Raw genomic sequence first — 22,826 nt, forward strand, 5'->3', positions numbered from 1 at the left:
TAATTGCTGTAAAATTTTGTTTGTTTGTTAGACATAACTGACATATTCTGACATAAATTAACAAATTGTTAGGACAACAAACAAAGAGGTGGACAATAGCAATTTGAGAAAGATAAAACAGAAATGCTGATATATATATATATATATATATATATTTTATATATATATTTTATAATGCTATATATGAAATGCTGTATATGCCATATACTGCTGCCATGATCACTAGAAAATGTACACAAACATTTTTGTTAAGATTAAATGTATTTTATTGACAACATAATATTTATTACAAAAACAGAAAAGGTTTAATAAAAAATAATAAAGATGAATTTATTGGTACCACATTACACAGTAAAGTTTAAATTAACAAGAATTAAGTTTAAATTATACAAACATAAAATTAAACATTTAGTTAACAGTGAACAATATTATATTTACTGTATAAATCAAAAATAACCTAAATTAATAAATGCTGTAATAAATGTTTAATGTTAGTTTAAAAATGCATTAACTAATGTTAACGCATTGAACTCATCTGTACCAGAACCTGGTCAAGTTGGAGGTTGGAAGTAGTTAATGAAAGTGAAAGCTCTTGAAATCTTGAAAGTGTGCTAAAGTGGTGCAAATGTATTCACCCCTTATATATATTTCACCTTTTTTGTTTTCATATCTGTTTCATGTTATAAGATTGTGAAGTACAGAATTAATTCTTGAATATTAAACAAGGTCCCTTAACAAATTGGTAAGGGACAACAAACAGAAATGCTGGAATGTCTTTGGAGTATCTAAGAAACACTACACAGATATGTAAATAAAGCTAGGGAGATGATAATCTCCGCTGTATTTTCACTCAGAAGATCTCTCAATACCCCAGTGTCAGTCTACACTTTCATCTCAGCACAGAGAAGTTCCTATGGAAATGTCTTTGTTATCTTGACCATTTCTCTAAGATGCATTTTTTCCGTCTGTCCTCCAGAGTTTCGCTGTAGCTGTCCATCGCCGTACTTTGGCTCTCGCTGTGAGAACGGCATCCTGCCGGACGATCCTTGTGCATCCCAGCCATGTGCTAATGGTTTGTGCATGCCAAATAATCAAGGGTACATCTGCAACTGCTCTGCACAAATTGCTGGAAACAGGTGAGACTCACACAGCGAAGCTCTTGAAATCACACATGCATATTATGTCCTCGGTGAAGGGATTGAGAAGTCGGACTAATTTACATGAGAATGAATACTCGCCCACACAGGTGCATTTGCTTTGCGCCTTTGAGTTAACAAATTAAAACGTTATTGATTGTCCTCATTCATATACTGTATAACACCAAAGCTTGAGGAAATTAGTCATGGAGTGAGAATTCCAATCAATAGATGTCCTTCTGTTTGTCTATCTCAGTGCGCATCAGAGCATAACACTGTATTGGTCACCACAGCATCACTGTTTATATATATATATATTCTGAGACGGGAAACTTTACAAACACAAAATTATGTTAGATGCTTATGACAAAAAGCAAAATGCAATAATTATTTTTCTGTAGGTGGAATTATGTAGTATTCACTGTCTGGAATACTGGACATGTCAACCTAACAAAATGATGATAGCCGATATTACATGAGTGAGAAATATTAATGAAAAATGTCATATTAATTTAACGAATAATTTTTTAATTAATATGCACTTATTTTCTCGAGCAGCTAACACAATGTTAATGTTAGAAAAAAAAACAAGAAAAAAAGACTAATATTAAAAACACACTACAGAAACTGAATCAATAATCAAAAATGTGAAAATAAAACACTTAATGGTCTTCCCCGTATTAATTAAAGTAAGTTATTCAGTGAAGAGGAATGAATGATTCTCTCGTTTTCTTACCCACATTCAAGTGTTGATAAAAAAGAATGCACGAAGCTAGAATAAAACTATTTGTTTGTGTTTAAAAGACTTTTGACACATTGCAGCATGTTCAGATATTCATACAACAAAACATTCTGATAATTTTGTGAAAATGCTCAAAAATGCTGGCCGTGACTGACAACTTTAAAAAAAAAAAGCTGACAGGGAAAGAGTTAACTGTAGCATTCTAAAATATCAAATGTGCAAAGATATCAGATAAAATACAGAATGAATTAAAAAAGAAAATACCCTTCACGCCTGGAGGAAGAGGTGTGTAGCTGGCATTTTTGATTTTATTTCTCAATATGAAAAGAGCTGTGTGGAAACACCCAGATGATAGCTTGATAACATAACTGTTTTTCCATACATAAAGAAAATGTAAAAGAAATGCATCTGGACGTTTGGAATGAGGAAAATATTCAATTTTGATAAGATGGCATATGCCATTTCCATTGAATGATAATTCACCTGTGGTCTCTGTGACCAAGTGTGAGAATATCTAGATCAGTGTGGCCCACACACTCTCCTACATTCAGTCAATTGTTCCTTCTCTTTACAGATGTCAGAATGCGTGCACTCCCAATCCATGTCTCGCTGGTTTCACCTGTTCAATGGCGGGAAACTCAATCCACTGTGAGCGCACCACCTCCCCTGCATATGTGGAAATCGCAGAGATCTGCGCAGGCATATTGGGGCTTGTCCTCCTCGCCGTGGCCTTTGTGTGTTTCCGAAAACACTACGTCAGCCGCAAAAAGCACAAGTCCGGCTGCGTTCAAGATTCCAACGGCTACTTCCCAACGTTGCCCAAAAGCATGATGAAAGAAACCGAGATCAGCTCTCCTATGGAGCTCAGCACCCTGATTGGCTCCGCAGGCGATCTGGACAGCAGTCCTTTCTGCTCACTCAAACCTCGAGAACAGCTGGAGCTCGGCCCTCAGGTGGGCTCTCGGTCCAGGCCTCAGGGTCCTGTGATTTGCAGCGTGGCCCCTAATTTACCTCCTCCACCCTCCACCAGCTCTGATAATGACTCTATTAGGAAAAACAACTGGGAGCACGACTACGAAGGTGAGAACTTGAGTTTTATTTTTTATTTTCCCAGCTTCAACAGGCACTTCACTTCATTTGGAATTTAGTTACATCATAAAAGACGAGAGCGGTGGAGGACAAATAGCTGCGTGTGCTCCTGCAGGTCAATGGAAAAGCATGTCTGGGTCATATTCAATTACATCTTCTGTTTGCTGCAGCACTGAGCACTTTCTCATGTGTGCCTCTGTTTAAAACCTATGGCTTAAAAACGAACTGTCACATTTAAAATTGTGACATACTAAATTCTCAAGCACATCCTTAACACTCAAGCATTTCAAAAACAGTTGAGAATTTGACTACTTTTGAATTTTTATTTAAACATGACTAATTTTTACTCAATTGAGATAGTCAGCAGGACAGTGTTTACCTAATGCAAATGTCTCATACACTGCTGTTTGTGGCACATCCAACATTGCCTTGATGGAAAGTTTATGAGTGGATCACCATGAACTGTCAAAAACAGTGCAAAACATTCACATCCCCCTCGCATAGTGGGAAAACTCTGAGCGGCACTTTATTAGTTTCATATATTTGGACATATTGGGTATTTTATTGGTTTAATAATAAAATTGATGTCACATGCCAGTGAGAGGAATTTTCTCCTGCTCTTGCCATTAGGGATGCACAATTTATCAGTACCCATATCATTATTGTATGATAGTGGAGATTTTCAGTATCAGTATATTAGAGATATATTGGTGCATATTTTGTTTAATTGTATATTTTCCCTATTTATAGATTTAACCCTGTTTTCTAACTCTCACTTAAAGTAAATCTTTAAAATGTAATAACACAAATCTCATTCTGTACATTATAAGGTTGTGATTCCGAAGGTCATGTGACACTGAAGACTGGAATAATGACTGCTGAAATTTCAGCTTTGCCATCACAAATAAATTATATTTTAAAATATATTAAAAACGTCTAAATACAAGATAAAACAAATATTTTAAATAGTAATAATTTTTCACAATATTACTGTTTTTACTGCATTTTTTCATCAAATAAATGCAGCCTTGGTAAACATGTTTTTAAAAACATCAAAAATCTTACCAACCCCAAACTTTCAAACAATAGTGTTTATCGGCCATAACATGAAAATATCATTTTAATATTGGTGCATCACTACTTGTATAGACCAAGTGCAACTGAAGTCATGTGGTACAACTAGTGGACATAGACCTATCTCACTTACTACTGTCAGAACTAATCAACTAATTTGTGCAACCCCTAGTTGCAAGAAATAAATGATTTCTAATAATAACTCTCATTCACAGTGTATCCAGCTGATCCTGACTACTACGGCCGACCCACGGTTCAAGAGTTCCCAAAGTTTGACATTGTGGAAAGCACCTACTCGACGGCTGCCACAGAGTCGCGCAGGAACTCTCGCTTCGGAGGCTTCCCTTTCCCGCTGGACCGCGCCGACCGCCGCGCTCCATTACCCCCTTGTTACAGCAATCAGAATTTAGATGACTTCTTGGGGCCGGATGGTCTGCCGCTGCCCAGCTCTCAGTGCCCTAACGAGTACACTGCCATAAGCTACTACCCTACTCAGCACACTCGCAGCCTGGACAACGTCTCCAGCGGCTATAAGAGGCTCAGCGTGCGTTTGAGCGTGGCACAGCCTTCATACGCGGACGGCGACAGCTCCAAGCGGCCTGGATCTACTAGAAGGACGTCTCGCAGTTATGCTGGCTCAGATATGGTGGAGAGTGACTACGGCAGCTGCGAGGAGGTCATGTTCTAAGAGGCTGCGGTGGATGAAAGGTCCCGTATGAGTGGGGTTATAGAGAGGAAGCTCATCTCATACATATAGTATATGAAGCTCAACGGCTGAGAGCCACAGAAGCACTATCAGTATTAATAGTCACTTTCAGGGAAAGCAAATACATCTGTGTGAAATGCAACTTTCCTCATTGTTTGCCCTTTACGAATCTGTGGAATTATTGCATGACCTTAAAACGTCTACGGTGTGGTTATAAATGATGTTATTAGCGTGTAGAGATAATGCGGCCTGATTTGGTATTGCGAGTTCAATCGCACCCCGTCCAGTTTGGTTGGAAAAAGTATATTTTCAGCAGATGTTAAATGACTGATTGTAGTGTTGCATGTCATTATCAGATTGGAAACCAGCTGTAGGGCGGATGATTATTTCTGTAAAACATAGCTGAGGTGTGTTGTTCCCCGAGCCCATATGTGCTCACCGAAATCCGCGTGCTATGAAATTTTTCAAGCGTTCCATATGGTGTAAACATTTTTAGCGATGGCACATTTCACTACAGCGAAAGTATAGAGGTTACATTGATTTGTACATGCGGCTGAAGCAGAGGCTGGTTCCCTGCTGTATCAAAAATTAGTACACAATGTGAAATATAAGATGTATGTTAATGAAATATCAAATATCGGTCCATGGTAAGTTGATGTGTCATTGGTTGTTGGGAAATTTACTTTTTGACTGTTTTGTAAAAGGAATAGTTCACCTAAATTTGCTAAAGATTTACTCACACTCAGGCCTGTAGTTTTTTTTTTTTTATGGGAACAAATTTTTAGAAATTTTGCATTATATCACTTGCTCGCCAAGTGGATGGGTGCCGTCCAAATGAGAGCCCAAACAGCTGATAAAAACATCACAATAATCCACACCACTCCAGTCCATCAATTAACATCTTGTGAAGTGAATAGCTGCTTGTTTGAAAAAAATCCATCAAGGCGTTTTATGTACAAACTGTTGCTTCTGTCCAAAATATGAGTCCATAATCCATAATAATGTTTTCCTTAAGTGAAAAAGTCCATTTCACGTTGTCCTCTCACAACAGGGCATGGACTTTTTCACATTGGTGAGCAAGTGCTCTAATGCTAAATTTCTCCAAATCTGTTCAGATGAAGAAACAAACTCATTTACATCTTGAATGGCCTGGGGGTGAATACATGTTCTGCAAATTTTACTTTTTGGGTGAACTGTTCCTTTAAGACGAGTCTGAATTGCTGCGCATGTTGAATACTAATTTTATTGGATGCGTAGATGACCTGAATGCAACTGGCTTTGGAGACTGGTTTAGCGGACTGCTGCATGTGTCATCAAATGATATTGCATGTGCTCCTTTCCCTCATTGACTGTAGTCTATAGTGTTTCAAATGACATAGCACAGTGTTGATGTACATATTATTAGCAGCTGTTGCAAGTATTTGTTGTGATCTGCCGTATGTTTGTGAAGTGGGTGGTAAGTGCGAATGTCATTTTTTTGTATTTTGAAAATTCAATGTGGGATGACTCCCATGTTTTAAAGTTTTAAAGTTCCTCTGTGAGAGAATCTGTGTTGTCTTTGCCATTTCCCATCTATGTAAAAAAAAATACTATGAAATATATAAAATAAAATTGTTTAATATACAGAATGTACTGTGTGTTGTATTAATTATAATCTTATAGACTCAAAAATTCAATAGTAATTCAAAAAGTACTCAGCAAGGTTGCATTGGTCAAGAGTGACAGTACATGTGTCTTTATTATAATAATGTTAAAGGCTGTTAAATAAAGGCTGTTCTTTTAAACAAAGAATCATTAAAGAAAGGTCATGGTTTCCAGAAAATATTAAGCAGTACAACTGTTTTCAACATTGAAAATAAATGTTTGAGCAGAAAATCAGCATATTAGAATGATTTCTGAAGGATCATGTGACACTGAAGTACTCTTGTCACCGCAGGAATAACCCAGGTGAAAAAAGTGCACTTCCATAATGTGCTTTCCAAAGTGCTCTATTTTCACACACTAATTTTGTACTTAATATACTAAAAAATATTCTTTAGTACTTCTTAAGATAAACTTAAGATCATCTAAGTGTACTCAACTGTGCTATTTTGGGACACCATGAATATGAACTAAAATGTGCTTTAAAGAATTTGTTGTCAACTTAAAATTATTTGTTACCCCACTGACTTAAAATTTTAAGTTTAGTCAACTCAAAAAAGTCTAGTCAGCTTAAAATGTTAAGTTGCACTAAGTGACAAATATTTTAATTGACTAAACAAAACATTTTAAGTCAGCAGGGTAACAAATTATTTTAAGTTGAAACCATTTTTTTTTTTTTTTACAGTTTATCTCTGTATTCAAAAAATGTATTTAGGTACCACTTGTAGTACACTTGAGCATACGAGTGTATGAAAGATTTCAAGTGTACTACAAGTGGTAAATACAGAGATAGTAAAAGCACATTTTAGTTCGTATTCATGGTGTCCCAAAATAGCACAGTTGAGTACACTTAGATGATCTTAAGTTTATCTTAAGAACTAAATAATTTTTTTTAGCATATTAATTACAAAATTAGTGTGTGAAAATAGAGCACTTTAAGTACATTATGGAAGTGCACTTTTTTTCTCACCTGGGAATACATTTATTTAAAAAATATATAGTTATTTTAAATTGTAATATCGCACAATACTGTTTTTACTGTATTTCCGTCAAATAAATGCAACATTGGTCAGCAAGAGACTTTTAAAAATCGTACTGTATACAATATATATAAATGTGGTTAATGTGGTAACATCTATTAGTACAAGTATTTGTCTTACTGCTACATTTGGGGACACTATCATCAGATTTCATCAGAAGTGTTTATTAATGCTTTTTTTATAGGGCTTCTAACAGTTGTTTCCATTTCAGACGTCGCTGAATGAATTAAGAAATGGATGAGGGAGACTCATTAGCTTTCAGACGCAGAATAAAAGCAATTAGAATAATGGAAGAATATAAGCGAACGAGGTCGTGAATCACAGCGGCAACACTCAGAGGAGCTCTGACTCAGCTCGCCGGGGGCTTCGCCACAATTACTGTAACTCAGCAATTCCCCAAGATTTATGCACGAGTGAAAGTGGAGCAGTCCCATAATGTATACATCCCCTGTCCTGAAGCACGGGAATCTCAAATAACCCCACAGCTGAGGACCCTTGAGGCTTTCGGATATGTGTCAACTCATAACAGTACTGAGTGCCGTAACGCATCTTGAACTCATACACAAGACATCTGAAGTGTAGGATGTAACGGTTTAGAATGCCTTTTGCAATGTTAAACAGTACTGACTATTTACACTCACTTCAACTGAGTGGCTCTCTAATATTAATGTCCACAATTAGATGCTGTGAAAGCTTGGTGGATTTTGGAGTGGGCAGGTTTGTGATAAAGATTTTTAAATTTAAATTATTCAATTAATTTAAGGAGAAAGTGTTTGTCAATCAGAAAAACGCACAGATCAAGCTCAGCCTAAAAATGAAATCCACCCTGTTACGTCACTTTTTTTCCCCCCTGGACCTTAACAGAATGGAGGTTTTAAGCTAATGAAACTCATTAGGAAACAACAGCATGCTAACAGAAGATTAACATTTAAAAGGAATTTTAATAGATATCAAATCTATCAACACAACAGGGTGGACATGTTATGTTTTGCACTATTTTAGATAAGCCTTCTAAAACTGAGGAAATGAGAGATAAGTTAATGACTCACTTTGTGTTTGGAATCGATTTCCCTCCAAGGAAATGAGGCCACATCTAGCAAATCGTGATTTAGGGCACATGCTTAAGATTTTAAAGGGCAAGTAGTACCAATGTAGCAGGGCGGACTGGAGTTAGTAAGACATTAACTAATTTGGCATCATTAGTTTGGGGGATTTTAGATGTCCCCTTGAAACAGTACATAGTAGCATAGTAGCAAACAGTAGCATAAAACGGTAGTCAACTTTCATGCCACATGGTTTCCATGCATAGATGTACCCCACTTGAGTATCAGTGTATACATTTGCTTATTGTTTTAGTCATAAAATACAATTAATTGTGATGCATGTTTTTTTTTTTTGTGTGTGTATCAAACTAAATTAGTTTATAATTTATAAATTAATCTCACAATCCCAATTCACATGACTTTCTATAATTGACATCATTTCCTTGGAGGGAAAGCATCTCCAAAAACAAATGATTAGTTTTCTCTCTTTTCTTCGTTTTTAGAAGACTTATTTAATAGCATAAAAAATATGCGCTTTTTGTAACAGATTTTATGTATCTATAAAATTCTTCCTAAATTGTAAGTTTCTGCCAGCATGTTGTTCTCTTGTTTAAAAACTCTGTCCCGTTAAGGTCCACTCTGTTACGCATTGCACTGTAAAAATGTAATGTAACAGGGTGGACAAATTTTCTGTCATGTGAAATATTGGGTCAGGATTATTGAGCTACTTGAGCTTGAGCTTTTAACTTTTTTTCAACAAACCTGCTTTTACACACACACAAAAATATCACAATAAATAGTATTTTATGTCAAAGAGATGAAGTAAATGCATATACTAATACTCAAAATTTCTAATTTAGAAACATAAATGTAACCTTTATTCCAAAGTGAAGTTGAGAAAACATGTTGAGGAATTTGTCAAGTGACTATTCTCTGTAGATCCCACCTTCTCCATGCCACAATTGGACAATTATGTACAATTCATGCATGTTATTGGTCAAACAACTTATCGGTCATTACCTTCTGTACGTATTAAAGCAATAGAAAAACAAAGCCATAACCCAGACATTTTAGGCAATTTAGTAATCCCTGCCAGGATATGTCCAGTGAAAACAGGACATATAATCATGCTGTTTAATGTAAAATATACCATATTGTTTTATGTCAACATAAAATTAATTAAACTGTATGAATGTCCCACTGTGCAGCTGTTTACAACTCAATATTCAAGTTCAACCTCTATAATCAGCACAGCCACTGAGAATTATTCAGATGCCCAACAAGGTTCTATTAAAAACAAAACATTCCCCTCGCACATACAGAAACACAGCGGCGTGAGTCGTAATTTTAACAGGATACAAGTGAGCTCCCTGTTACTCTGGCTTTGACACTCTCACGTAGCATGATAAACAGTCTTGTGTGTAAACTCGCTCACATCTGGATTGTTAAATATAGTGGCTGAAGCGCAATGCAAACTGCTTTGCATTCATCATCATACTCTGCAAACAAAAAAGTCTGGTTATTAATGTGACCCCTAGTCATTTCTGGGTCAACAGATGGAGGGCAGCAGTGTTTGTGTACTCAGATTAGTGCTTTTGTAGTGCTGTTTCAAAAGAGAGGGGAGAGGAGAAGCAATCGACTATGGGGGAGTGAATATCATGCGACCACAACGCATGTGCAAATACAAATATATGTCTGTTTCTGACATTCTATATATATTATATACATGAATGTCAAAAACGTACCATACATTAGGGAATTCATACTTATCTCTCAGGTTTGACACATGTGTCTGTTTGGAAGCTGATAGATGATGTTCAGTCTGTTATATATGGTTTCACGGTGCAGCATAAAACATTGGTTCATATTAATCATTAATTTCAGATTTTTTTTGTGCTTATTTTAAGTACTTAATTGTTGCCTTAACAAATGTTTTTTTGAATGAATGAAATGAATCTAAACATTTTATCTTCAACACAGAATTATACTGTATGTAGTAAGTGAGTGCAGGTGTTGCACTACATGCCTTGACGCTGGCATTCTGTCATAAACTTATCAATGAACCAGCCAAGAATGACAAGATAAAGGATAAAATATGTACTGACCTGGCTGACAGACAGATGATGAGGTAGTGGAATATATCAGGAAAAAATGTGCCATTACTGACAGCTTATTATGAGCCATAAACCCACACCTGGTGTCCAACCCTTCTTCAACAACCATCATTACAGCGGTCAAGCATCATCTTAAATATGCAGAATGACACTTTTCTTTAATGCTACTGAAGCATTGTAAACTACATGTGCACAAAAGCCATGATGGATGATGTGAAGAGTGAATGAGACAGCTACATATGAATGCCGTTTAAGAAGATGCAAAGGGTTCACATATTCGTTGCGATGAATGAAATGATTTTTGAATTGGATGATTTTTATGCTTCTGAAATGTCAAAAATGAAATAAATAAATGTCTCATTACACACACACACACACACACACACACACACAGGAAACTTTAGATTTTCAAAAAACTTAATTCTGTGTGATTTATTAGCTTGTTTACCCGAGGGGACCTCTATAGGTCCCCACCGTGACATGAGTCCACATGAGTCTGTGTGTATTCAGGTTTAAGTCCCCACCAGAATAGAAAAACAGGTACACACACACACACACACACACACTTTATTAATATTGTGTGTTCATATGGTTTGATAGATAGATAGATAGATAGATTTTGATGTTTGAAACAAAAACCTAAAGTTGTAATAACTTTATAACAATCCTAACGCAAGCAGCGTAGCATACTGTTGCTATGGTTTCTTCTAACGCAACTTCTATTGGCGAACGCATAGCATTTGACTAACGATACAATCTAATAAAAGTTTTTACTGTAAAGTGTATTCTCTAAAATGTGTTATCCAAACTTTTAAGACTTCCAGCATTGTGCTTCGATATTTTTAGGGCAGCATGACAGTGCGCTTTAACTGCGCTCGGCAGACAGGAGCCATCAGGTGCGTGTTCACATGACCAGAACATCCTCACCCTCATCCTCAGCATCAGCATCAGCATCCAGCTTCACACAAAGCCAACACATGTCAGAGCACACGCGGATATAAATGGCACAGGTCTCTGGATCTCCAGCTGCGTTTCACGACGGTAGCCTACTGAGAGAACTTCTGAAGTTTGGGAGGCGTTTATCCACTCTTTTATTTCCCGACAGCTTTTTGGAGTCAACATTGTGAATGAGGGCTGCACGTTTAAGAAGTGAATGAACGAACACCAGTTTTATACTTTATGTATCATATTTATGAATGGGCGTCTTGACAAGCACAGCGCGCTCCATGTTCTTCAAGTTCTCACGATCTACAGAGAAGCTGGACTACAAATGTCTCTCCGCTTGTCTAAAAACGAGTTTGAATCGCAGCTATTCTATTTGAAACGGTTCTTCATCAATTCACGATGTAATAACTGCTTTGCCTGTGATCATAGCGACATGCCTCTATGGCAGCTGTAAGAGCGCACGGCTGAAGCGGCGCTGTCTGGATGCGCGGAGGACCGGAGGACCGGAGGACCGGAGCCCTCGCCGCTGTCCTGAGATGATGAATTGAGGATGGTGGAGGGAACAGACGCCCCTTTGAGGAACATTTCGACAGGAAACCGGGACAGCAAGTACCTCTCTTTCCCCTGGGTGGTGACTTTACTCTCCAGTGTTCTCATCACTACGATTATAGTAGATGTTCTGGGCAACCTGTTGGTCATTGTATCGGTCTTCAGAAACAGAAAGCTCAGGAAGGCAGGTAAATGTCTTCATCTCTATAATTCATCACGCTGACAGTCATTTATTTGTATATTTTACTGGCAAGGTTTTCTGAAGTAACTCGTTATTGAAATCTCTGAATGATTCAGAACAGATTTGAAATGTTTTTGTTTCTGTTCTTTGACAGAGTAAAATAATATGCATTATGAATATGTATTATTATCACCTGGTCTGCACGGTCTTTAAACCTGAGCAACTAAAAGCACCTAAAACCAGAAAACAGACCAGCCTGACCAGTAAGACCAGCAAATCAGTTAATAGACTGGTTGAATTTTTTTCAGAAGGACATTATTAATCTTCTTTTATAATAATAATAATAATAATAATAATTATTATTATTACTACTACTATTAATAATGATAACAATTTTACTACTACTACTAATAATTTTAATCTTTTTCTTTTTACAATTTATTATTATTATTGATAACAATATAATAATTCTCATTTAGGTCAATTTTAATATTTAAAATATTTTTTATTATAATTAATATAATAATAATAATAACAATAATCGCAAAATACTACACATATTAATAATAGTCCTGCTGCACAATTATTATTGTTGTTGTTATCATCATCATCATCATCATCATCATCATCATTATTATTAATAATAATAACAACAACAACAATTTAAATGATCACAATTTCCATCTTTGTTTTGGACTGTCTTGCTGTTAAGCAAAAAAACAAAAACAAAAAAACAACCTTGATTATCAATAAATGACTGTGAACAACACCTTAAAAACTTACTTTACATGTGAACATGTTTTTTTTTTTAACAGACTGTGGTGTTTGATGCCATTCCTTAGACCAAACAGTAGCTAGTATTCATTTACAGCCTTGATATTAAAGTACAAATATCTGATTAGCTGTCTGTCTCGTTATTTAAGATTCAGACACAGTAATTGACTCATCAACGATTTCCAGACCATCAGGTGTCATACTGAAAAGACAAAGCATGGTGGTGTGCAGCTGCTGTATGAATGCCTCTGCATGCTGCCCTGTTAACATTGTCAGTTTTAGTCTGAGATGCAACATCTCAATCTGTCCTCCGGCCACTGGTCTCATCTCATGAACACACACAGCACACAGCCTGACCTTTTCCTTTTGGAGATTTAAGCTTTAAGTGGTTCTAGGCTGCAGTTATTTTGTCTGACCAACTAATGATTGACCTTTAAAAGATACAAGCACTGAGAGAATGTAAAGACAAATGAGATACAGTACACTTCTCTTAACAGAGCTTGAAACTGAGACAGCTTGCATATGCTGCAAACCAGACACATACAGATCCTATATAATCATCTGGCTAATGCAACGCGTGCAGTCTTTTGGATACTAAACAGTTCCAGACAGAAATATCCTCGTATGTGATGTTTAATTCTGTTGATTATACTCCCTTATACAGAACAATACTAAACAAATGGTTGTTTCCTCTTAAAATGAAGGCATTCAGGCCATTTTAATGCAGGAGCTCACTCAGTGCTGGCAGTGAGACGGGTTCATGAACTCCTGACACACCTCCAGTAATTAGAGCTCCAGTGTTTCGCTGCCATGTGATGTGTGTGGTTGCTTTAGAGACACCAGCACAGTATTTACACATCATTTGGTGTTCTGTCTTGGTGTGATTTTATTTATTCATTAGTATTTTCATCATGTTTTTCAGTAAAAATATTCAGACATCCTTAAAACAAAATAAATTGACTTAAGAGGCAGAATTGCACAAGATAATTAAGGAAAGCTGTTTCCTGCCACGGAATAAAAAAAAGAAAAAAAAAAGAAAATGGTAATTGCTACTTCTTATCTCATAATTCTGCACAGTTATTTATTTATTATTTACAATTCTGAGTTTATGTCTCACAATTCTCAGAAAAATTTATGAAATTTCAAGATATAAATGAAAAATAAGAACAGCAAGATATAGACTTAAAATTGTGAGATATAAACTTGCAATTCTAGGGGAAAAAGTCAGAATTGTGAGATATAAACTCCATCACAGGTCCTGACACTTCAGACTGGGTGATGCACAAGTGCCAAATTCAATTTGAGTCCCATTTCCATCACATTCATCAATAGCCAGCAAATTAATTTATAGCACATAAATTCATCAGTATTGTTGACCTCTATTCTTGTGACACTGGTGCTGACAGGTCACAGAAAGTACCTCCATGACACCAGAATTCACATGAAGAACAATCCAGTCCATCAAAATTCACACACGTCCATCAGTAAAAGAGTCTACTGCTTTGATCACCTATCTGAACTCCCAGAACAGCGCTGTGAGCTTGTTTCAAAATGACAGCCTGTAGGCATGAATTTACATGTGTCCTGTCATCACAGATATCTGTCGAGCGAGACCAGGTGATCTGTGAATTAATTGTGCAGTGCTACCTGTGCAACAGAGAAAAACAATAATCCTGCAAAACAGTTCTTCATCGTTGTCTTCTTATCATTTGTCACATTTGTAACCCTTCTCCACATGACTGGGTCTGAATAGTCAATCAGAGAAAGCTGCCCCTAATTTCTGCACCGTGATGACTGTGAAGAGAAGCACCACTAACATGTTCATTGCTTCACCCAAACAGACAATTTTCATCGAGTCCCTGAGCTGATACTGCCTCACACATGAAACACAGTGGTTACAAATAAAGTAACAAATACTGCATTCATTCATTGATTTGTTGGTGATTGATTGAGTTGACAAGAAGAAAACAAGGCAGATATCGCATTCTGGTGGAAATTGGCTATCAAAATTGCTCCAAAGTCATGTCCCGGGGTTTGTCCTCAGTCGAAATTGCGTTCTGGGAGATCGGGGGATTTCTTTTTAACCCCCGGACTGAAAAAAACAACCTGTGGCAACAGTATAAAATTAGCCCAATTCTGCAGACTTTGGGCTATTGTTGAGCACTCCAAATGCAAACTTTGCATGCAACAATCAGAGGCAGCAATTGACAGCGCTCTGATCCAGTGGCATACAGGCATCGTCAGATTGACAGTACTCTAGCCCAGTGATGGTGGGGGATCCAGTGGGGGCGGCAATTATATTTCAGGTCGGCCGTGCCACTCTTGATCACAACCCTGCTAAAATGTAGTGCCAGTATGTGCGCTCATTGGCACCCCCTCCTGCTGGTGGCGCCCTAGGCGACCGCCTAGCTTGCCTATGCCTAGAAACGTTACTGTTTTTAACTCTTTTCCCACCAGTGTTTTAAAAAAAAGTTGCCAGCCACAACCAGCATTTTTCATCATCTTTACAAAATGTTAATGGCCCCCAGAATATTTTGTTGCATGAATATCTGAACATGCAATGTGTCAAAGAAAGAACAGAGCCTCTGCTTAAAAAAATCCTATTAGTTTATGCATTCATTTTTTTATCAACACTTGAATGTGGGATTATTTAATGAAAAACATTTTGAACAAAAAGCTGAGAAAATCATGCTTTTGTCAAAAACGACATCCAGATCAGATTCAGAACGATGATCAAAACATAGATGAAGTCGATCGAGTCCACCGAAACCCCCAAAACTTCACAGTCCTAAACCTCTTCCTGGCTCAACATTTCATTCGCTAACATTTGGCAGTTTTGCTGTTTAATGTTTGATAACACGACCTCACTCACACAATTTTGTATGATTTCTGTGATGGTTAAGTTTAGGGGCGGGGTTATGTGTGGTCCTTCGTACGAATTCCTATAAATTTGCTACATTGTAAAATACATATGATAAAATAATACACATTCTAGATGTCTTTGGTCCATGTTGCATTCATATTTCAAAAGGCCCACCATTTTAAGGCGTCTTGGTCTGCTTTTGAGTGCAGGTTCAGATGGCAGCGTTCATACTTATTCAAATGTATCACACTAACAAAGCAATCACACCAGAGTTTGTTTTAATTAAACAAACTCTGGGTCCAAAGTGTGATGGGTCCAGCATCCCACACTTCTAATTCTTCTGCTAGAGGACGGTTAAAATCATTTGCAATAAATGTGTTGCTCACGTAGTACAAGCCTGGCCGACATGTGATGGATTAACACAGCTGGATGTGAAGCGTGTGCTCAGTAATTCAAAGAATTCAATTCATTGAAGTCAATACAGCACTTGTTTAATGGAGCATCTGGTACCTGGAGAGTTGAAAAGTGAAGTTTAAATAGATAAAACAATTTCATTTGTGTGTTGGCGTAAATCTGAGTTTTATTATGAAAGTCAGCCCACTTTAGAGACACCACACATGCAGTAAATGTAAAAGTCTCGTGTTCAAAGCGCTCCACAGGCACAGACCTGATTTCATTGTTTTATTCGATTTTATAATCTCACTGATGTAGTTAAACAGAACTAGCAAATCCTTTCATTAAAGAAGAAAGGCCAGGCATTGGTCTTATTATGTGTGCGATTTTGAGCTACATGAGTTACGTGAGAGTGGAGTACGAAGTCATTGCTCAAACATTACAGGATCCAATTACACCGGATTTGTCTACTCAGAGTTTGATATTGATATTTACAGCACATGAGGTTTGTGACTCATATTAAGCACCCCTGTTTGTTTTGGTTTATCACACGGATATGTTGCTGCTGCTGGCATTTATGTTAAAGTAAAGAATAATAATCCACGACAAAGCAGCTGGATATAGCTAGACAACCTGGACAAGCAACACATCTTAACTCAGTGCTTTCAGTGATCTTTTACCCTCTTGTCCTTACAGGTAATGCCTTTGTGGTGAGTTTGGCAGTAGCAGATCTAGTCGTGGCCATCTACCCCTACCCGCTCGTCCTGACCGCCATCTTCCATGACCGCTGGATCGCCGGTGATATTCACTGTCAAATCAGCGGCTTCCTCATGGGGCTCAGTGTAATTGGCTCTATTTTCAACATCACAGGCATCGCCATCAACCGCTACTGTTACATCTGCCACAGCCTTAAGTACGACAAGCTCTTCTCCAACAAGAACACAGTATGCTACGTGGTCCTGGTCTGGGCGCTGACTATCCTGGCGATCGTTCCAAATTGGTTTGTGGAGTCTCTGCAGTACGACCCGCGCATCTACTCATGCACCTTCGCCCAATCGGTGAGCTCGCTCTACACCATCACGGTGGTGGTGGTGCACTTCATTCTGCCCATCGGCATCGTCACGTACTGCTACCTGCGCATCTGGATCCTCGTCATACAGGTGCGCAAACGGGTCAAGCCCGACAGTCGGCCCAAGATCAAGCCTCATGACTTCCGGAACTTTCTCACCATGTTCGTTGTGTTTGTGTTGTTCGCCGTCTGCTGGGCTCCGCTGAACTTCATAGGCCTGGCGGTGGCGATCCACCCCAGACTGGGTCAAGCCATACCCGAGTGGCTCTTCACAGCCAGCTACTTCATGGCGTACTTCAACAGCTGCCTCAATGGCGTTATATATGGAGTGCTAAACCACAACTTTCGAAAAGAGTATAAAAGGATTATACTTGCTATTTTCAAGTTTAATTGTTGAGACAAGCACTGTGTCTTTCTTAAAATTCGTAAGTTATTCAAAGCGATTGACTTATGAGTGCAGCGTAATGATGCATCTTTTGTGATTCGAATGTTTTTATTGTTTGCATTTTGTCATACCAAATATGGACATATTTTGAGTCCCTGTATTTACATCCTAAAATTTGCACAAAATGACATAAGTTTGAACTTGAGTTCCTTGTTTACATTATCGTCTACACAATATGTTCTTATTTAGAAATTTAACTGGCATCTAAATGTGGAAGATCCCAACACTAATAAAAACCCTTAATATTGTCTATTTGAAATACAATTTTTTATTTAATTAAAATCACTGTACTTGATTTTGTTGTTGATATTCAAATGTCTAAAAATGTAGTGTTTAAATATAAAAAAAAGTTACAAAAACAAATCTGAAATGCAATTGCTTTTAAACTTGATTTATTTATTTTTATATTTAGCATTATTGTACTGATCATGGTCTCATTTTTTATAAAAAAAAGTTACAAAAAAAAATCTGAAATGCAATTGCTTTTAAACTTGATTTATTTATTTTTTTTTATATTTAGCATTATTGTACTGATCATGGTCTCATTTTTGTTCAATATTTGGGAGAAAAAACTACGAAAACAATTAGTGAATGTTTGAAGTACTAATGGAACATATCGAATCAATGAGAGGATTTTCAGATTATAATTAAGATGATGATTATACTTAAAACTACATATCATTTTATCTCAATTTAATTAACTCAATCAATTACATGTTATTAAGGTGACAGAAGTCACATATTTGGAGAGACTTATGGACATATTTTGAGTCCCTGTATTTACATCCTAAAATTTGCACAAAATGACATAAGTTTGAACTTGAGTTCCTTGTTTACATTATCGTCTACACAATATGTTTTTATTTAGAAATGTAACTGGCATCTAAATGTGGAAGATCCCAACACTAATAAAAACCCTTAATATTGTCTATTTGAAATACAATTTTTTATTTAATTAAAATCACTGTACTTGATTTTGTTGTTGATATTCAAATGTCTAAAAATGTAGTGTTTAAATATAAAAAAAAGTTACAAAAACAAATCTGAAATGCAATTGCTTTTAAACTTGATTTATTTATTTTTATATTTAGCATTATTGTACTGATCATGGTCTAATTTTTGTTCAATATTTGGGAGAAAAAACTACGAAACAATTAGTGAATGTTTGAAGTACTAATGGAACATATCGAATCAATGAGAGGATTTTCAGATTATAATTAAGATGATGATTATACTTAAAACTACATATCATTTTATCTCAATTTAATTAACTCAATCAATTACATGTTATTAAGGTGACAGAAGTCACATATTTGGAGAGACTTGGGATTTATTATTAAATAAGAAAACTATATCTATGCTATGAATGAATTAAAGTTAGCATATATTAATGAGGATGTAAGATAGGAGATTTTGATAGATTACATATACAGTGGGTACGGAAAGTATTCAGGCCCCCTTCAATTTTTCACTCTTTGTTATATTGCAGCCATTTGCTAAAATCATTTAAGTTAATTTTTTTTCCTCTTATTATGTGTGCGATTTTGAGCTACATGAGTTACGTGAGAGTGGAGTACGAAGTCATTGCTCAAACATTACAGGATCCAATTACACCGGATTTGTCTACTCAGAGTTTGATATTGATATTTACAGCACATGAGGTTTGTGACTCATATTAAGCACCCCTGTTTGTTTTGGTTTATCACACGGATATGTTGCTGCTGCTGGCATTTATGTTAAAGTAAAGAATAATAATCCACGACAAAGCAGCTGGATATAGCTAGACAACCTGGACAAGCAACACATCTTAACTCAGTGCTTTCAGTGATCTTTTACCCTCTTGTCCTTACAGGTAATGCCTTTGTGGTGAGTTTGGCAGTAGCAGATCTAGTCGTGGCCATCTACCCCTACCCGCTCGTCCTGACCGCCATCTTCCATGACCGCTGGATCGCCGGTGATATTCACTGTCAAATCAGCGGCTTCCTCATGGGGCTCAGTGTGATTGGCTCTATTTTCAACATCACAGGCATCGCCATCAACCGCTACTGTTACATCTGCCACAGCCTTAAGTACGACAAGCTCTTCTCCAACAAGAACACAGTATGCTACGTGGTCCTGGTCTGGGTGCTGACTGTCCTGGCAATCGTCCCAAATTGGTTTGTGGAGTCTCTGCAGTACGACCCGCGCATCTACTCATGCACCTTCGCCCAATCGGTGAGCTCGCTCTACACCATCACGGTGGTGGTGGTGCACTTCATTCTGCCCATCGGCATCGTCACGTACTGCTACCTGCGCATCTGGATCCTCGTCATACAGGTGCGCAAACGGGTCAAGCCCGACAGTCGGCCCAAGATCAAGCCTCATGACTTCCGGAACTTTCTCACCATGTTCGTTGTGTTTGTGTTGTTCGCCGTCTGCTGGGCTCCGCTGAACTTCATAGGCCTGGCGGTGGCGATCCACCCCAGACTGGGTCAAGCCATACCCGAGTGGCTCTTCACAGCCAGCTACTTCATGGCGTACTTCAACAGCTGCCTCAATGGCGTTATATATGGAGTGCTAAACCACAACTTTCGAAAAGAGTATAAAAGGATTATACTTGCTATTTTCAAGTTTAATTGTTGAGACAAGCACTGTGTCTTTCTTAAAATTCGTAAGTTATTCAAAGCGATTGACTTATGAGTGCAGCGTAATGATGCATCTTTTGTGATTCGAATGTTTTTATTGTTTGCATTTTGTCATACCAAATATGGACATATTTTGAGTCCCTGTATTTACATCCTAAAATTTGCACAAAATGACATAAGTTTGAACTTGAGTTCCTTGTTTACATTATCGTCTACACAATATGTTCTTATTTAGAAATTTAACTGGCATCTAAATGTGGAAGATCCCAACACTAATAAAAACCCTTAATATTGTCTATTTGAAATACAATTTTTTATTTAATTAAAATCACTGTACTTGATTTTGTTGTTGATATTCAAATGTCTAAAAATGTAGTGTTTAAATATAAAAAAAAGTTACAAAAACAAATCTGAAATGCAATTGCTTTTAAACTTGATTTATTTATTTTTATATTTAGCATTATTGTACTGATCATGGTCTAATTTTTGTTCAATATTTGGGAGAAAAAACTACGAAACAATTAGTGAATGTTTGAAGTACTAATGGAACATATCGAATCAATGAGAGGATTTTCAGATTATAATTAAGATGATGATTATACTTAAAACTACATATCATTTTATCTCAATTTAATTAACTCAATCAATTACATGTTATTAAGGTGACAGAAGTCACATATTTGGAGAGACTTGGGATTTATTATTAAATAAGAAAACTATATCTATGCTATGAATGAATTAAAGTTAGCATATATTAATGAGGATGTAAGATAGGAGATTTTGATAGATTACATATATGAGCATATTTTTGCTGAGCTAAATTAATTTACTCTATTATCTGATACCTCAACTGCAAAAAAGAATGTATGATTTACTCTAAATTATTTTACACAAATGTACTGATATTAATATTATAGCTTGTTTTCTGGTTAAAACAAAGAAAATGGACCATAAGTGGAAAGTTAGAGCAGTTTATCAATCCATTAGATTTATGAACTAGAATGTTGCAAAAAATGCACAGAAATATGGATGGAAAGCTGTTTCTAAGCATTTCAGGGGACCTTTAAATCAAAAAATAAGTACAATGTACTTATTGTGTTAATATTGTATTGAAAAAACCTATGCTGCTATTGAGGTGGGATACGGGTAAGGTTAGGAACAGGTTTGGTTGTATGGGTAGGTTAAGGTGTAAGAGATGGGTCAACGGTGTAATTAATTTGGTTAGACATGCTTGATTGTTCCAGGTTCAATGCAAGTTAAGCTCTATCGACAACACCATTACTACAGAAAATCATTGTACATAGATCACATTCACAGTGATGTACTTACAGTGGAAATTTATGGGGCAGGGCATTTCACTGGAATATTAAACTTTAAAATACTTACACATGCAATTTGCAAAGATTGACGAAGCAATTTTGAAAGCCCCATCACTAATATCATATGATATTATGTGATAGGGGCTTTCAAAATATGCAAGTCGTTTTTTAAACCAGTCATTCAGTGCACGCATCAACACTACCAAAGTCACGTGATCTCAGTAAATGAGGCTTCATTATGCCATAACTATTTTGAAATGACTATTTTTGAAATGCCATCACTATTTTGGTGATCTCTGTGAAGTAACCAGTTGTTACATTATCTCGGATTAAATTAGTAGATATTTTTAGTGAGAGATTTGCATAAAAAAAGAGAGTTTATTGGTCTGATTAACAAAGCTAATGTTATTGCATTATTTTACAAATTAATAAAATAACATATTATACAGACACTTCATATTATTCGTGTTAGGTGTAATTAAATTTTAGTTTGCAAAAGGTGTTTTTATGCATTTATGAGCTTGAAATTGCATTTCTACTGTTCTGACCATCACCAGTGTGTTGAGCACTTCGAAAAAGTAAATAATTTTGTGAAGCAATTGGTTCAGTTGATTCAAAGTTTCTAAAAGTCTTGTTTCTCCCATCACAATATGTAATACAGGTGCATCTCAATAAATTAGAATGTCGTGGAAAAGACACAAGTTTGATAAGATATAATCGCTTATTACAGGGTTCTCTCGAAAACCTGATTTGTCAATGGCGTCATTCAGCAGTCAGATATTTTCAAATATTCAAGCTCAACTAATATACTGTGCTGCATATTAACGCACTCATCCGGGTAAGTGAAACCAGCACTACTTTTATGTCTCTTTTGTATCACCGGCGTCTTCAATTGAGGACTTGATTATTAAAGGAGACATATTATACCACTTTTTACAATACGTAATATAAGTCTCTGGTGTCCCCAGAATGTGTCCGTGAAGTTTCAGCTCAAAATACTCCACAGATCATTTATTATAGGGCCTTTCACACCGCGGGAACCTTTTCATAGAACTAATTGTGGAACTACCCACTTTTTG

The 22,826-nt window shown here is 36.6% G+C and overlaps 3 protein-coding genes across 3 annotated transcripts in view; all 3 read left to right on the plus strand.

Annotated features, from left to right (window-relative positions):
- The window catches only part of LOC107664719 (protocadherin Fat 2), a 47,328-nt gene extending 41,818 nt beyond the window's left edge, over positions 1-5,510 (plus strand). The window contains exons 19-21 of the mRNA XM_016455369.1: positions 791-1,136; positions 2,453-2,958; positions 4,257-5,510. Coding sequence (XP_016310855.1) covers positions 791-1,136; positions 2,453-2,958; positions 4,257-4,729 — 1,325 coding nt within the window. The 3' untranslated portion in view covers positions 4,730-5,510. The remainder of the gene's footprint in view (positions 1-790; positions 1,137-2,452; positions 2,959-4,256) is intronic.
- A 6,531-nt stretch (positions 5,511-12,041) lies between these two features.
- Positions 12,042-17,756, plus strand: LOC107664734 (melatonin receptor type 1A-like). Its single transcript, XM_016455382.1, has 2 exons — positions 12,042-12,267; positions 16,987-17,756. The coding sequence occupies exons 1-2, from the start codon at positions 12,081-12,083 to the stop codon at positions 17,754-17,756; spliced, it is 957 nt and encodes a 318-aa protein (XP_016310868.1). The 5' UTR covers positions 12,042-12,080.
- Positions 17,757-18,887: 1,131 nt separating this feature from the next.
- LOC107664736 (melatonin receptor type 1A-like) lies at positions 18,888-20,426 on the plus strand (the record flags this gene model as incomplete). The annotated part of the gene is given in 2 exon segments (XM_016455384.1): positions 18,888-18,955; positions 19,652-20,426. Coding segments are annotated over 2 exon segments (843 nt in total), but the record flags the coding sequence as incomplete, so codon positions are not given.
- Between the last annotated feature and the right edge of the window lie 2,400 nt (positions 20,427-22,826).

This window comes from Sinocyclocheilus anshuiensis, unplaced genomic scaffold (genome assembly GCF_001515605.1).
Source record: "Sinocyclocheilus anshuiensis isolate Anshui unplaced genomic scaffold, SAMN03320099.WGS_v1.1 scaffold235, whole genome shotgun sequence".
NCBI classification, from domain to species: domain Eukaryota; kingdom Metazoa; phylum Chordata; class Actinopteri; order Cypriniformes; family Cyprinidae; genus Sinocyclocheilus; species Sinocyclocheilus anshuiensis.